At 38.1% G+C, this 15,995-nt stretch overlaps 2 protein-coding genes across 5 annotated transcripts; one reads left to right on the top strand and one right to left on the bottom strand.

The window, feature by feature from the left end:
• The first annotated feature begins 2,594 nt into the window (after window positions 1-2,594).
• On the top strand, window positions 2,595-4,631 carry LOC103321107 (Eukaryotic aspartyl protease family protein). The gene has a single exon (XM_008222868.3). It carries the CDS (start codon window positions 2,715-2,717, stop codon window positions 4,341-4,343), a length of 1,629 nt encoding a protein of 542 aa, XP_008221090.1. The 5' UTR covers window positions 2,595-2,714; the 3' UTR covers window positions 4,344-4,631.
• A 1,492-nt stretch (window positions 4,632-6,123) lies between these two features.
• LOC103321108 (SNF2 domain-containing protein / helicase domain-containing protein / zinc finger protein-like protein) lies at window positions 6,124-15,787 on the bottom strand. Of its 4 annotated transcripts, none has more exons than XM_089046507.1 (12): window positions 15,498-15,787; window positions 13,699-13,832; window positions 13,423-13,575; window positions 12,781-13,331; window positions 11,948-12,019; window positions 11,789-11,866; window positions 10,773-11,679; window positions 10,364-10,494; window positions 9,919-10,140; window positions 7,811-8,398; window positions 7,285-7,494; window positions 6,124-6,583 (listed from the first exon to the last, which is right to left on the bottom strand). In XM_089046507.1, the coding sequence occupies exons 3-12, from the start codon at window positions 13,547-13,549 to the stop codon at window positions 6,479-6,481; spliced, it is 2,991 nt and encodes a 996-aa protein (XP_088902633.1). In that variant the 5' UTR covers window positions 13,550-13,575; window positions 13,699-13,832; window positions 15,498-15,787; the 3' UTR covers window positions 6,124-6,478. The 4 variants fall into 4 exon arrangements, with proteins under 4 accessions (XP_088902633.1, XP_008221091.2, XP_008221092.2 ...); XM_008222869.3 differs by having other exon boundaries at window positions 13,423-13,618; window positions 15,498-15,772; XM_008222870.3 differs by having other exon boundaries at window positions 13,699-13,828; window positions 15,498-15,639.
• Between the last annotated feature and the right edge of the window lie 208 nt (window positions 15,788-15,995).

Below are 15,995 nucleotides of genomic sequence, written 5' to 3'. Positions count from 1 at the left end.
TCCGTATCTAGTTAATCTCTTGCGGTCCCACAACCTCAGCCTCAGACTCAGAGGCTGAATTAATCATGTAGTTGTGAATGAATTGTGCCAAAAGAGAGTGACCTCAGCCGCCATTATAGTCGATTTATATACGAATTTGCTTTTAAACTAACAATCCACTCACTCGTTCATGGACAAAGGTCGTGCCAATTCTAAATTAACTTCAAATGTTTGCAAGAACTTGTGTTGTGTGCACCGAAAGAAACTCAACTTTTCTGAGGAAAATCTCTTGCAATCTTCTTTTGCAGGAATTTTAAAATCAAATCAAATCAAGGTACTTAATTTGTTAGTTTTTCATCCCAAGTGCGTTTATTTTTGCTTTTATTATTAATTGAGGTCGAAATTTTATTAAATAGTCGTATTCCATTGCATGCAAAGTTCTTCGTGGAGAGTATTGCTTAGTGGTTTGTAGGGGACAACAATTTATAGGATATAAGATAGGATAGAACTCTCTCTCTCTCTCTCTCTCTCTCTCTCTCTGTGTTTAGTAATCATATACTTTCCACTAGAATAATGGAATGGCCATGAATTGATGTTACTGTTGTGCATGCTTGTTTTGTTCATAGTGCGATGGAAAAGTTTATCATGCATGGCGGAGTACTCAACTACTCAATGTACTCATGCATCTTATGCAATCATTATGCATATGTATACAAAATGTGAGTGGCTGGTCGACACAAAGAAAATAAAATAAAATCAAACTCCTCGTCACTCACCCCCACAGGAGAAACTCTACACGAGTCAATCAATGGGGAATTGGATTTGGTCAAGAGCTGCCTTAATTTTACAACTGAAAATTAATAATCGAATATTGAAATTGCTCGCTTAAGGATGTATATATATATATTCTACCCTTGATTTCATTCAATTTACATTTTGCATGCCCTAATACAAGGAACAAGAACATTTGCGTTGAGAAAGTTTACATAAATATTTCGACATGTTATATATATATATATATATATAGTTATCTTTTATTGAGGGATTTCTTAAATAATTTTATTTGACGGACACTCACTCTTTAGGGTATCTTATAAATTTTTTTTTTTCCAACAATCCAAACAATCTAATTTTTTTAAGTCTACATTCATAGATAATCCTTTCTACAAATTAGACAAATCGAAAACCGTTTCGACATCCAATTGTATCCTACAAAATCAATGAACTCAATGCTTCAAGAAAGTATTAAAATTTTAATAATGCAATACAGTGGTCAAACGATATCATATTCAAGTAATTTTTTTATAAAGATGATCTTTGAATGATTATATAAAACATAGACATTTGGATTAATGAAATACAATACGGAGTGGGCCCTATAAGGGTGTCTTTCAAATGAGCTTATTTGAGGGATCCCTCAATAGAATCTCTCTCTTTTATATATATAACTCATATATTTAACATGCACGTGCTCACTCCTTTATTTTAAATATTGAAAAGCGTGAGTAAACCTTCTTATTAGGCTATACATAATCAAGCTTAGTCTAGCTACTACATAATAATGCATGCAGGGAAAGAGAATGTTTTATATATACATATCACTCATCTTTCTTTATGTCTTGCTAACAATTAATTAATGTCGTCGGTCTCACTCATTCGTCTACTTAATATTAATTAGCGTCTACTTAAAGCTAATTGAAAAGGCTAGCATGCACTACTTCATTATTTTATTTTATTTTTTTGTTTGTTATAAGCCTCTGTAGGAAATAGTAATACTCATCCTTTCCTATCGCACTTTTTAAAGCTCCACTCAGCTCAAGGACCTGAACTAAAGTAGTAGAGGGAATGAATTCTTGGCTTTGGTCTTTACCAAGGAATAAGCAGACACACAAATTTAAGATAGCTAGCTTAGCATATACACAAAGTTAGTAATTGTCAACTGATGATGAATGTGTGTCTCGTGACGAAATGTAAACATTTTACAAGATATCTCAAATATCTAATTAATGTGTCTTTGAGAGTCTGAAGCTATGCAAAGGTTCCGAAATCACAAAATTGCAATTACGTACGTACCCTTTTATCTAGATACACAATTCTTAACTGATTATCTGTTTTGATTTGATTATATCTGACTGAAGCCCAAAAAGGCAAAAGAAAGACAATTAAAGTTGAAGAAAGCTAGCAAGCACAGGAGTCAAGATATATAGTACACTTTACTCCTCTCATAATTACAACTGTCACAAATTAATCCAAAAACTAGAATACAAAAACAAAACCCAATCCTCTCAACCGGAAACACTTATGTGTAACAGAAATAATACTGTTTTGCTATATCTGATCAATCACGCTATGTCACTCCGTGATAACTTCTTCATTTGACTGATTGGCCAAAAATAACAAAACAATATTATCCCAATATCATATAAGTTTTTTGGCCTCTAACCCATGGATGAGGGGCAATGCCGCAATGCCAATGGGGCCTCACCCTCACTCAATTATTCCAATGCTAGCTAGCTAGCCAGGCCTTGACCTTTTTGCTGCCCTCCTCCATCTCAATTCTCTAGTGCTATATATATGTATAATATATTATATGCATATCCCAAAACCCAAACCGCCTCATAGATACAACCTATATTCCCACCTCCCAATTACTGTTTCAAACCCAAAGCAAGCAAGGTATAGCCAGCTTAATTAATTTACATTGTCAATTTGAAGCTAGCTGGCTAACAGAAACCATGGTAGCCGTACGTGTGAAGCAGGCAGTAGCGGTACTAGTTAAAAGGGCTGCAGTGCTGCTCTTCTTCTTCCTAATTAGCGGCTGCGCCACCACCACCGCCACCGCTACCTCCACCATCCGCAGTACTATTACTTACCCAGAGTTTCAGGAGTTGAACGTAAACGAAACCATCGCGGGGACCAAAATGAATATCGGGCCACCTACGGCAGCTGCACGCAACGTCACAAGCAGCAGCAGCAGCAGCCCCACCACCACTGCCAGTACTAGCGATAGTGGGGGAGGAGGAGGAGGAAAATGGAAGGTGAAGGTGGTTCACAGAGACACGATATCATTACAATCTTACCGGAACGGCGGCGGCCATACCCATACCCACCTTTTCCATGCACGCATGAAAAGGGATGCAAAGAGGGTTGCTAGCCTTATGCGGCGCCTAAGTCATCGTATAAGCAGCAGCAGCAACAGCAGCACCATTGATGAGGAGGAGAAGGAGGAGGAGAAGGGTTTCGGGTCGGAAGTGGTGTCGGGTATGGAGCAAGGGAGTGGAGAATACTTCGTTCGGATCGGAGTGGGGAGTCCTCCAAGAAGCCAATACATAGTGATTGACTCCGGAAGTGATATCGTTTGGGTCCAGTGTCAACCTTGTAGCCAGTGTTACCACCAGTCCGATCCGATCTTTGACCCAGCCCATTCTGCTTCTTATATGGGGGTCTCCTGCAGCTCCTCAGTCTGCGGCCACCTCCAGAACCCTGGCTGCCATGCTGGTCGATGCCGCTACGAGGCCTCCTACGGGGACGGGTCCTATACGGAGGGCACGCTTGCCCTCGAGACTCTTACGTTGGGGAGCACCCTCATCCAGAACGTGGCCATCGGCTGCGGCCATATGAATCGGGGCATGTTTGTGGGAGCCGCTGGTCTTTTGGGGCTTGGGGGTGGGCCCATGTCTTTTGTGGGTCAGCTCGCCGGCCAGACCGGCGGTGCTTTCACTTACTGCTTAGTCAGCCGGGGCCGCCGCAGTGGTACTGCTAGTGACACTGACGACGCAGCAGCAGCAAGCGAATTGGGCAGCGGAGGAGGAGGGTCTATTGAGTTCGGGCGTGAGGCGATGCCCGTGGGTGCTGCATGGGTCCCTCTGATCCGGAACCCACGGGCCCCGAGTTTTTATTTTGTGGGGCTTGCGGGTCTTGGGGTTGGAGGGATGCGGGTGCCCATATCGGAAGACATATTCGGGCAAAGCGAAGGAGGGGTTGTGATGGACACGGGCACCGCCGTCACAAGGTTCCCGACGGTGGCTTATGAGGCGTTCCGGGACAGTTTTGTTCAGCAGACCGCCAACCTCCCTCGCCTCTCCTCCGGAGTCTCCATCTTTGACACTTGCTACGACCTCAACGGTTTCGTGTCGGTTCGGGTGCCAACCGTTTCGTTTTATTTCTCGGGTGCGGGTGGACCCATCCTGACCCTTCCGGCCAGCAATTTTCTAATTCCGGTGGATGACAAGGGCAGTTTTTGCTTTGCATTTGCTCCTTCCCCATCCGGGCTTTCCATAATAGGCAACATTCAGCAAGAGGGCATCCAGATTTCATTCGATGGAGCCAATGGTTTTGTGGGATTCGGACCCAATGTCTGCTAAATATTACATTACGGTACCTAGCTATTAATACATATTCTGGTAATTAATATTTCCAGTTGAGTAGATTATATTATAGATGATAGATAGCCGTTCTCTTTTATTTAGTTAAACCGTGAAGTAGGTTGGTGAAGAACTTACTAGAATATATATGTATTTGACATCATGGAGGGGTGGCTTTTGTCCGTGTGTGAATGTGAATGTGAATGTATGACAAATGTAATAGTAATATTCTTATGGACCAGGACCAAATTTCTAAAAATAAAAAAGTATTGCTTTTCACCTTTTCAATTTTTAACCTTTCACTTGAAGAGAAAACTGAAAAGGGCGGACAATTCGGGGGTAGTTATGAATTATTAAATAAATATCAAGACAGTCCTCAAAAGAATCACAAAATTATTGCATTCACGACTACTAAGTCTACCAGACTACACTTGGGTTGCCTTTCTTTTGTGTGTGAACTACTAAAGAATGAGGATCCAAGACAGCCCTTTTATTTATTTTCTCATTGCCCAAACTCAACGAGAAACATTTGTGTGAAACGGATTGTTTTGCTAAACTCGGTCAGCAATAATGATATGTCATGTGTGATAACTTTTCTACGTGAGAGTATGAGCATGCTGCTGACTGTTTGTAGTGTTGGAGAGTCGTGATCATGAGCTGAGGGAGCCACCACCGTTTCGGACATGTGACACCAACAATCAATCACCACCTTTGGCCTTTGGCCTTTGGTCTTTGGCTTTGGTGCGTGTGACCCAAGTTGGAGTGCATTCAAGCAATGACTTTTACAAAGGCATTCATTCATTCATTGATTCACTCACTTTTTTCCTCTTTTTGCAACATTCATTATAAGTGAAGTGACCAGATTATTTTACTTTTCAGATTAGGCCAGGCCGGGCCAGGGATATCATATTAGGAACCAAAAATGAAGTTACTTTGTAATAATCATACCATAAAAAGTAAGTTGATCTTGATTTGATACTACTAGCACTAGTACTACACACATACCATTTCATTCTGATTTTAATCACTTAATTAATCAGGTTTATCAAGAATCATCAATGCAGTATCAATACAGAAGAATGAATACAGGACATGCCTGTGAGATCACTTTCCCCACATTACTAATAGCCCCACCACCACTAAAGTCAGTATTTGTTGGTGAAATGTGGGAAAAAGTAAGGGAATCAAAATAAAAGTAATAATATGATTTGACCGACTGACTGGATTTTGTCCATGACCTGCTGCTTTCCTCAATCCTTCGGCTTGGGTTGGGATATGCTTGAATTTTTTCTTTCGGAATTAGCACAACCCAGTTGCCTTTCCACGGCACCCCACCCATGCACCCAGGCACCCAGGCACCCATGCACCCATGCAAGCATGTCATGTCAGTCCCCCTTTCTATTCACACAAATCTAATCCTTCAGCTTATATTCATTCCCTGACAATGCCTAAAAACAAACCAGACATGAAAAAAGATTACTAACCGTTATTGCTTAACTAGTGCAGTAGTATTTATTTCCAGTGGGAAACCAAACCACTAATAGCTACTGTCAGCTCTTTCTTCGACACTTTTCACGTTCCTCCACTCCGCATTGCATTCCATCTCCACCAAACGCATTTCCTAAAACTCAACTAGACAAATCGAAAATGTCGCATCCAATGGCAAGTAACAACCAATGATGATGATGAGGAGGTCAGTATCTTATATTTTTCCTTCCTCTTCCTCTTCTGTTCACAACATTTGATCTTCTCTCTTGTGAACAGGCAGCAAGCATTAATATCACATAAGCAACATTTTACATTCATTATTATATGAACAAAACTAAATCAAAGCAAGGTATGCTAGAGTCTTTTGTACAATAAAATAGATTAGAATATTTACAGCCGCCCTACGGGTGCTGCTACTCAGCACTTGAGGGGAACAAAAAATGCCTTCTTTGGCCTGGGAAGTCAAAAAACGGACGCAGGTTAGGATGCACATCTGTCTACACCCATGACAGAGCCTACATCAACCGGCTCTGCTACCACATATTTCATGTATCCTTCATTAATCAGGATCCCGATTCATAATTCTCTATAATTGTTTCTAGACAACCCTTGATACAGCAAAAATACTTGAGCCTGAGCCTTGTGTTCTAAACCATAAATAGGTATCTGAGATCCTCAACTGTCAGACGTGCGGCAGAGCCCCCACTATGATCTTCGCCAAAAGCAGACGCAACCATTTTTCTCTTCTCTTCCTGCAGAACACCGAGTAAAACAAAAAGTATTAGAACTATGGTCTGACATATATGTCTACAGTATTTCATCAGTGAGCCTAAAAGATACATAAACATAACAGAAAAATAGTTTCCTTTTCTATTTAATCTTTCTGGCTGCTATCTAAAATCATAAAACTTCAAAAGCCTGACTGTTAGCATAATGAATAGAGTGATGCTATCAAGCAAGGCCAGACATACAGACATGAATTTGATTTAGAGTTTGACAACACAGTAGCTTTATTTTTTGGTCGAAGACAACACAGTAGCTTAGACCATCTAACAAGAGATCTTACCTATTACTCTCTCTCTCTCTCTCTCTCTCTATCTCTTACACACACACACACACACGTATACATACATACATATGTATAGGGAAATGTTCTCTTCTCAGACTGATTTTGGACCATTGATCAAATTGATTTTCAGATTATAGGAATTGATAAAAAAAAGGCTAGTGAAGGTTTCAGAAGACTTGTAAAGAAGTGAGAGAAAGAACGAAACACATGGAGAGCAACCAAAAGTAATTATGTTGAGTCCAGGAATTTATTTTTAATACTAGTAAAATGTTCTTGCACCAGATAAGGTTTTAAGGAACCCATCCTATAGAAATCAGAATTAGAGGGGAAAAAAATGCAGCAGCAGTACAAATCCAATATGCAATAGTAAGTAAAAGATCAAACCTGTAGAGCTAATATCCTGTCCTCCACTGTATCCTTAATAGTGAGACGTGTTACAGTAACAGGTCGAGTCTGTCCAATTCTATGTGCCCGATCAACAGCTTGATCTTCAGTAGTTGGATTCCACCACAGGTCCAAAAGGATAACATGGCATGCAGCAACCATGTTCAGACCAAGGTTTCCTGCCTTTAGGGACATAAGCATAACAGTGATCTGCAATATATTTTAACCATTAAGATGTTAAAATTAATAACCAGATTGAGGCAGTAAACGGGTTAGTCATGCAGTGTTAACAATTTTTCATATAAAAGTACAACACTAAAGCACGTATAGTTCAGTGCTATTTCAACATCTCACATCCACAGATACGCATTCTAACCAAAATATCCTTATGAGGTTCAGGTTTTCCCACCTTGCCCTTTTTTTTGTCAAGCCCAACTTGCACATTTAAAAGAAAGAAAACATGATGAACTAAAACAGAAGCAGTTATGGATTATTTTGAGCAATTTATCAAGGTAAGGACCAAAACCTCAGGATCAGTGTTGAAATCTTTGACACCCCTGTCTCTTGATGCCAGACTCATTGTACCATCAAGCCTTCTGTACTGTATACAATATTGGTTCAGTGATGTTTCAACTAAATCCAACATGCTAGTCCACTGGGAGAAAATAATTGCTTTTATTGGTCCATCATTTGGGGAGTTTGAAACTACTGTTGTGTGCTTTACAACATCAACACCTGAATAGCTACTATCTGCGATTTCGGTTCCAAAATAAGGGTCTCCATTGCGTCCAGTAGAGTTGTACGGTTCCGAATTTGAGTCGTTTAACTGGCAATGTGACTGCAAAATCTTAATAACAGCTCTGATTTTAGATGAACTATACTCATTCTGTACCACAATTGACTTCTCATCCGACTGAGAATTCACTGAACTACCATCAAGATCATTAGATAGGCAACTTATGAGAGTGGATTTGGAGAAGACGTTATCAGGACCAACTTGTTCTTTACATTCAATAGCAGGGCACATATTGTCATCACCCGTCAAATATTCTGATACACACTGATAGCAGAAAACATGGCCACACATAGTAACAACAGGGTCTTCAGGTGGATCCTGCCAAAAGTATTAAATACAAGAAGAATTAAATAGGCACACAATGTTTGCACAATATTCTTTTAATATTCTGACACTCAATTTTCAAAGAGAATCATCAGTGCAATCCCCAAAAATTAGTTGAACATGTTAATTTTTTTTTTCTTTTCAAAGTTACAAAAACACAATGGAAGAACATTGGTTTCAAATATAAAGCATCATGATGCAGAGGAATATTTATTGATATAGTATTCATTACATCCATGTATCTATATATAAAGGGAAAAGCACCTTTTGGTGAAACTCTCAAAAACACATAAAATGCCCTTTGTTAAACAGAATATTAGACAAGAGAAATTTAGTTCTAAAAGGTAAAATGGTAAAAAAGCAAAACTAAGAACTGTCCTAGGCAATTTCTTAAAATTTAGAATTTAAAAAAATAAATAAAAACTAGAAAGAAGACTACGTTCTAACAACTAACAAGCTTGCAAGATGGTTGTTGTATACATTAACTGATTCTTGGGCAAATGGGTTTTATCTAAGAACAAAAATCTGACCTAAAAAAAAACACGAACAAAAAAATATCAGTTAAATAAGTTAAGTGTTCTATCTTCGTAAAGCCAGGATAGGGAGAGAGAAAAAGGATCAATGGCAGAAAAACCATCGATGTGAGGTGTGATGTTGCAGGTAGGTGATTACAGGTATAAAAGATCCATGGCAGAAAAACCATCGATGTGAGATGTGATGTTGGAAGGGTAAACATTTTCCCATTGTCCCCTAATGCATCAGTTTTTATTTTGTCATTTGGCATGAAGTTATGGTTGTCAGGATTAAGAATGACACCATTCCATATACTTACTAAATAGTTATCGCACGACAAACAAAATGTTAATTAGCGAAAGGAAAAGTTTAAGTCTATCAACCCATCAAACGTAATTTTAGTTTAAAATTTGCTACTTATTTTTAATTTAATTCAATTTATATTGCTATATAAGTAATATGCAATAGAAAAAGTCAATTGGCACACATGTTAGTGAGTGTCAAGAGACTAGGAATTTATAAGGGGAAAAAGTAGAAAAGGAGAAAGTAACTTTCTTTAAGTCCCATGCAACTCACAGTACACTTCCTATAACCCAACATTTGCATCTCAATAGCATATACATTCACATATGAAAAATAACACCAGAAAATAACAAAAGTAAGAAAACAAATCGCATTGATTCAATTTCAAACTAACCTGAAACTCTGAGACCATTTTCACATAGGAATAACAAGCAAGTACTGTGTATCTCCTATAATTGGCTGAGCCCCTAAGTAAAGTATATAATACTAATACTATATCCTAGCAGAAGAAAGATGTGGAGTCATCACAAAAATTAACAGGCAGTCATCACAGCCTCCCTGCTGTGCACGATGTAGCTGATCAAATCCGAAAACAGATGTTTTGTAATCTTCCTTAACATAATTTATGTATATATAGATTTACAGGCTTTTACAAGCTACAAATGAAAAATGAGGGGGTAGGTTTAAAGAAAGCTCACATTGCATACACGACAAAGGGCCAAGGAAGTTTCCAGGAGATGCAGTAGATCCAAAAGCATAACTCTAGGAAGTTGCCTTGCCATTTTCACAGAATCTTTCCCAACACAGTCAGAGTCATATCCCTTGACAAGCAGTGGGTGGTCACAAGCCTGCCGGAGGCGCAAAAGCATCAAAAGGATATTTGCATAGTTTTGATTAACTGTCCCAGCAGCAGCATAGGCCTGCAAGATACAAAAGAAATCAGCATACTAGAGTGTATAAACCCGGATTGAATCTTCATGAGATCACAAAAAGAATCTTCCTCAAAACTGCAGGTTGGTTATATTAATACCATGGAGTTCCTACCTGTACCATTTTGCAATAAATATAAAGAAGATGAATACAGTACAAAACAGTCAGACAGCACTACCTCGAGTAGAATAAATAAAACAAAACGGAATGCACCTTGAATTTAGTACGTGAATCAGCTTCTAGCTTGGTATAGAAGGCCCGCTCCTCAGATGAGAACTCCACTTTACTCAAATGTATTGTTTTTGGCGGTAATTCAATTATAGGTTGCCCATCGATCAATGTTCCTACGTAGAATAACTAAGTATGATAAGCACCAAATAGTAATTCAAAGTCCAAAATTTCAAACTAGACAAGCATACCCACATTAGTTCACAGTATTGGAACAACATAGCAGACATTTTATTAATAGATCAACATATGTAGTCACAAAAAACTATCAATGACATATTTGTACAAAACAAACCAATAGCTAAAGAACTAGAATAAATTTATTAGATGAAAAACTACACCATAAAATCAACTACTGACTATCAAAATCAAATAACCAGAACAAAATTTTCACCTTTTGTTCGACGCAACATTATAGCCCTCAGAACTGCTTGAAGCTTCTTGTAACCGTGGATTGAATTTCTCGATATTGGAACCTTAATGGTACTGTAAAATGACTTATATACAGCATAGGGATCATACTTCAGAAATCTGAAGTAGCTGTATAAATCATCAATTGCATTTTGTATAGGTGTACCGGACAAACACCACCTTCTTTTGGCTCGAAGGCTACAGCAGGCTCTGGCCACTTGAGTTCTGTGATTCTTAATTGTCTGAGCTTCATCCAGTATCACCCTAAACCAACCCACTCTTGCAAGGGGACCAGAACCGCAATCAAAAGAGGAACTATCAATTCCTTTTCTGCCCTTCTTTCCCTTCTTACTAACAACAGGAGCCTTTTTTCTCTTCTTATTAATTGAAAATTCAGAAGACATTCCATATTTTTCCCCATTTTTCTCATCAGATTCATCATCATCAACTAAAGGTTGTTTCGGGACTTCATTGGTTACAATAGAATATGTTGTGAGAACCACATCATAGCCAGCCAGTTCTTCAGGATTCTTTGTCCTGCTGCCTCCATGATAAATAAGGACACGCAGCTTTGCTTCCTCTGCGACCTTATCATCCAGCTCCCTAGCCCACTGTCGAAGAACACTTGCTGGACACACAACCAATGTACCCGCTGCTGGCCTCTGCTTTTTGAATGACCGTGCAGATGTACTAACTTCTGGAGTTGATCGAATATCATCAGATTCCTCAGTCTTGTTGACTTTATCTAAACCACCACTGCCATTGTCCTCATCATCATCCAAATTTAAAGCTTCAGTTTTATGATTGCCTAAATCTTTAGATTTTGATTGTGAATCCAAAAACCTCTGCATTTGTATAAGGGCAATCATTGAGATAGTCTTACCAAGGCCCTGTAAGATAAAAGCGTTATGAATCCATGTAAAGCATACATATAAAATTGTTAGCCAAGTATCTAAAATTAAGCTAGAGCTGCAGGTCAGAAGACTATTAATGAATTACCTGATCATCTGCTAAGATTCCACCTAGACAATGCAGACTTCTAGTTTCCTTTTGAAGCATCCATGCCAAAGCAATTTTCTGTGACGCGAATTTATTTGAGTTAAAAAACACATATTCATCAAAATGATAGAACGAAATAAAATAGATAGAGAGAAACACCTGATGTCGTAAAAGAGGGACCGACAAAAGACCATCAGGTAGAGTAGCTTCAACTTTTGGTTGATTGAGATCCTGCAAGAACCAAACTTCCTTACCACTTCAAAGAGGATTCATTGGTGTCAAACTAGGATAAGAATATCTAGGACCAATCTTTTTCCACGGATTATATTTAAGATATCACGAAAGCTGCATTAGTAACTATTGTGAACACTACTATGTTCAGCCATTTCACAAAAGCTTGTTTGTCATAAGTTTACTATTTGCTTAACAAGTTCATTCTTCAGAGTCACAATTTAGTAGTAGCAGAAGGATTTCACCAAATTCTAAGGAGGTGGCATAGCAGTAAAAAGAAATGGGTAAAATGGGATTAGGAATAGACTGAGAAGTAACCAGATCTTCAAAACTCACTCTATGTAGGTTCACTTCAAACTGGCTTAGAAAATAAAAAGAGAAAGAAGGAAAGATGGAACATGAGAAAGTACCAAATTTATGTTCCCTTCCAAACTGGTTTTGACCCCAAAATTCGTACAATGAAAACGAATTTTTAATTACCATAAGATTACCAAACAGCATTCATTTTTAAAACATGCGATACCACACATGGCTGGTCCCGTTCTTGGGTTTCCAAACATACAAGGCTCTTCCCAGGTATTCTATACCTAACCATTTTTATTTTAATAAATCTCACAAAATAATCAAGAACAAAACACATATCATACCAAAAATTACAAAAATAACCCAAGTACGCAATGGACTCATATAAAACAAGAAAAGATCCAGATCCTATTTACACTGTGCAGGTATTTGGAACAATGTTATGGCTGTAGAAATACCTCTAGTGCTGCTTGATATATCAGTCTCTCATCACTATCAGTGACCCTTTCTTCACCTATGCCAGGATGGTATGCGGGGTCACTTGAACTAGCAAACTGTGAAGTAGAAAATGACTTTCCATGCATGAAAGTGGGAGGCAGGACCCTACTCCCACTGCTCTCAGGCCTAACAAATTCATTGGCATTGCCCCTGGTAGAATGGTCTCTCATAAATCCCTTGCCATTGGTTCCATAAGTATCACCAAACTGACTGTGGGCCATGTTATCTCTTGCATTCTGCAGAGATGGGGGAAGGGTCCTCTTCAAATCCCGTTGGGATGAGATTTTCTCATAGTCCTTAACAGAAATATTAGCGATTCGTGAATTCTGAGGCTGTTCCACATTTCCAAAATGTGCTCGAGCCGCCTGTCGACTTGAGGTTCTTATGTCATCGCTTGAACTGGGATGAAACTTCTGTTTCACCGGTGCATGGTGATTAAAATTAGGAGAGCTTCCATTAGAAGCATATGCTCTTCTAGGAGAAGGCACCTTTCTAGACTGCCCAGCATAATCTGAAAATTTCATTAATTCTCATGTAATTAATAATTCATAAACTTAACTTTAAACATGGGCAGGCTCTTAAAATACAAAACCCAGTCTAACCTGTACTCGGATTTGAGCCAGTTACAGATGCCCAAGGTGGAAGAATTCTACTGTTGACAGATTCCCCTTCTTCCCTCTCTGTTTCACTATCAGATGAACTAATATCTATAAAATCCCTTTGAGCCATGAAGGTTGAAAGTTGAGTTTCCCTTTCTTCAACCAATTTAGAAAGAGAGTTTCTTGAAGGTAAGCCAATCTAAAATCACAAAGTATTGCTGAAATCTCATGGTGCAGCAACATAACCAGAGGAGCAACATATTTATTAAAATGACTCACCACATCCGCGCAATTCTTTGAGATTAAACTGCCAACCAATCCACTTAAAAAGGAGCAATATCTCCAAGATGAATAAAAAAAATCTTGAAGATAATCCGCATGACCAAACATCTAAGCAGCTGCATCCCCTCTTCCTTCAAAATCAGAAGATTAATAAGTTGAGGAGATTAAGCCGCAGTAAAAAATTTGATTTTGGACTGGAATGGGAATTAAATATTTTGAAGTTCATAGAAACAGATGCAAAAAGGAAGGTGGATTAGTTTATCTGGAATCTTAAAAAGACACACACACACACACATACACACATACACACATATATACATATATACATATATATATATATATATATATATATAGTGAGCTTCTTAAGGGATCCCTCAAATAAGGACACCCTTGTAGGGCTCACTCCGCATTGTATTTCGCTAATCCAAACCGTCTATTTTTTAGATAATCATTCAAAGATCATCTCTGCAAAAAATCAATTGAATCCGATATCATTTGACCACTCAATTGAGTTATTGAAATTTTAGTACTTTCTAGAAGCACCGTGTCCATTGATTTTGTAGGACACAATTGGATGTCTAAACAGTTTCCGACTTGTCTAATTTTTTGCAAGGATGATCTATGAATGAAGACCTAAAAAATAGATGGTTTGGATCGTTGAAAAAAAATTCGTAGCATACCCTAAACGGTGTCCCTCAAATAAAATTATTTGAGGGATCCCTCAATAGGATACTCTAAAGGGTGTCCCTCAAATATATGTATGTATGTATGTATAACCACCACATATCAACAATGTATTTTACAAAGATAAGAACGGGAATACAACACTACATGGCTGTGCATGAAATTCAGGCAATCATTTGGACTACAAGTCAGTAGGATAAGGTCATAAATGTTATTCGCTGAACTGATAAGACTACAGCATATACAAGTACGGTCAGCACTAATTAAAGTTTACATATAACATTTAAAAAACAAAAAGGAAATAAGTGCCATTTAACATGAATTTCAAAAGAAATGAAATTGAGTTCTGGATAGACTATAATATAAGCAGGTTGATTCTAATTATAAATGAAACTAGGTTGATTTTGATTAAATAAATAAAAAAGAAGTAGATTTCGAAAAAGAGAATGCAAGCTGATGAACCCTCGGGGCCAGAGGTTAGCAGCATTATATAGGACCACACTCTTTTGCTGTTAACAGGATAAGAGTGATACAGAAGCAGGCCTAAGGAAGCCTCTCCTACTACACAAGTATACCAAAATCGTGTGCTAATAGAAAACGCGAGATCCTTGAGGAAGTTGCATTATCAGTTGCTCATTAGTCACTACTTGACTTTATATCTAGATATCTATATGTGGTAAGAACTAGGCATATATCCACTAGAGTAATTCAATTGACTGACTAAGATAATATAGACAAACTTAATGTTTTTGCATTATCTCTGTAGTTTCCTAGCAGGAACTCAAAAAGTGTTGTAGACTGCTAACTAGTGAACACTGATGTTAGTAAAACCAAAAGGCTAAAACTTTGAAAAGGGAGAGAGATACCTAATTAAAAACCCTACAAACCTTTCAAGAATTCAACGATTTCCGTAGGGATAACAAGTGCCCAACAATATTTATGATAAACCCATTAAGAAAAATGATAAATTGAAAAAACAAAGCATGCAGTGGGTAAAAGAAAAGATGATAAGCGAAGCCATCTTGGTTCTTGGTTCATGAAACTGAACCCAAAGTTCAAAACTTTACCCGGTCAAATACAGAGGAAATAGGAATGAGAAAGGGAAACCATACCTGTAAAGTTGTAATGGCTGATTCTCATTGCAGTGCTCCCCACTGTTTATAGGGTTTACAGTGGAGAAGATGGACGGAGACAGAGAGCCAACGGTAGCGTTCAGAACAATGAAAGGCTGTTTTTTTTTTTTTTGGGTGAACTGGGATGGAAAGAGATCTTGTATTACGAACGAGAGTATCACCCAAAAAAAAAAATTAAAATTAAAAAATAGTGCCCAAGTTAATAAATACGGAAGAAAAAAAGAGTCTTCAACGTGCTTCTTTTTGGTTCTGGTGTTGAAAAACTTTGATCAGGAGGACCTTCAACATATTTAACTAAAGTTAATAAATAATTTGTTTTGTATTCGCATAATCAATTTTTTTCACGCCCTATTTAATTCAATTTCTTTATATTAAAAAAAAACATCATAAATCCAGATCCGAACCATTGTTTGTTTGTCTTTGTTACAGTAGAAAAAGAAGATGGGCTGAGTCTTGAAGAAGCCCACTATCTGAGAG

Source organism: Prunus mume, linkage group LG2, assembly GCF_029339155.1.
Source record: "Prunus mume cultivar Tortuosa linkage group LG2, ASM2933915v1, whole genome shotgun sequence".
In the NCBI taxonomy this organism is placed as follows: domain Eukaryota; kingdom Viridiplantae; phylum Streptophyta; class Magnoliopsida; order Rosales; family Rosaceae; genus Prunus; species Prunus mume.
The sequence above is the reverse complement of the archived record's forward strand: the minus strand, read 5'-3'. Positions and strand labels throughout refer to the sequence as shown.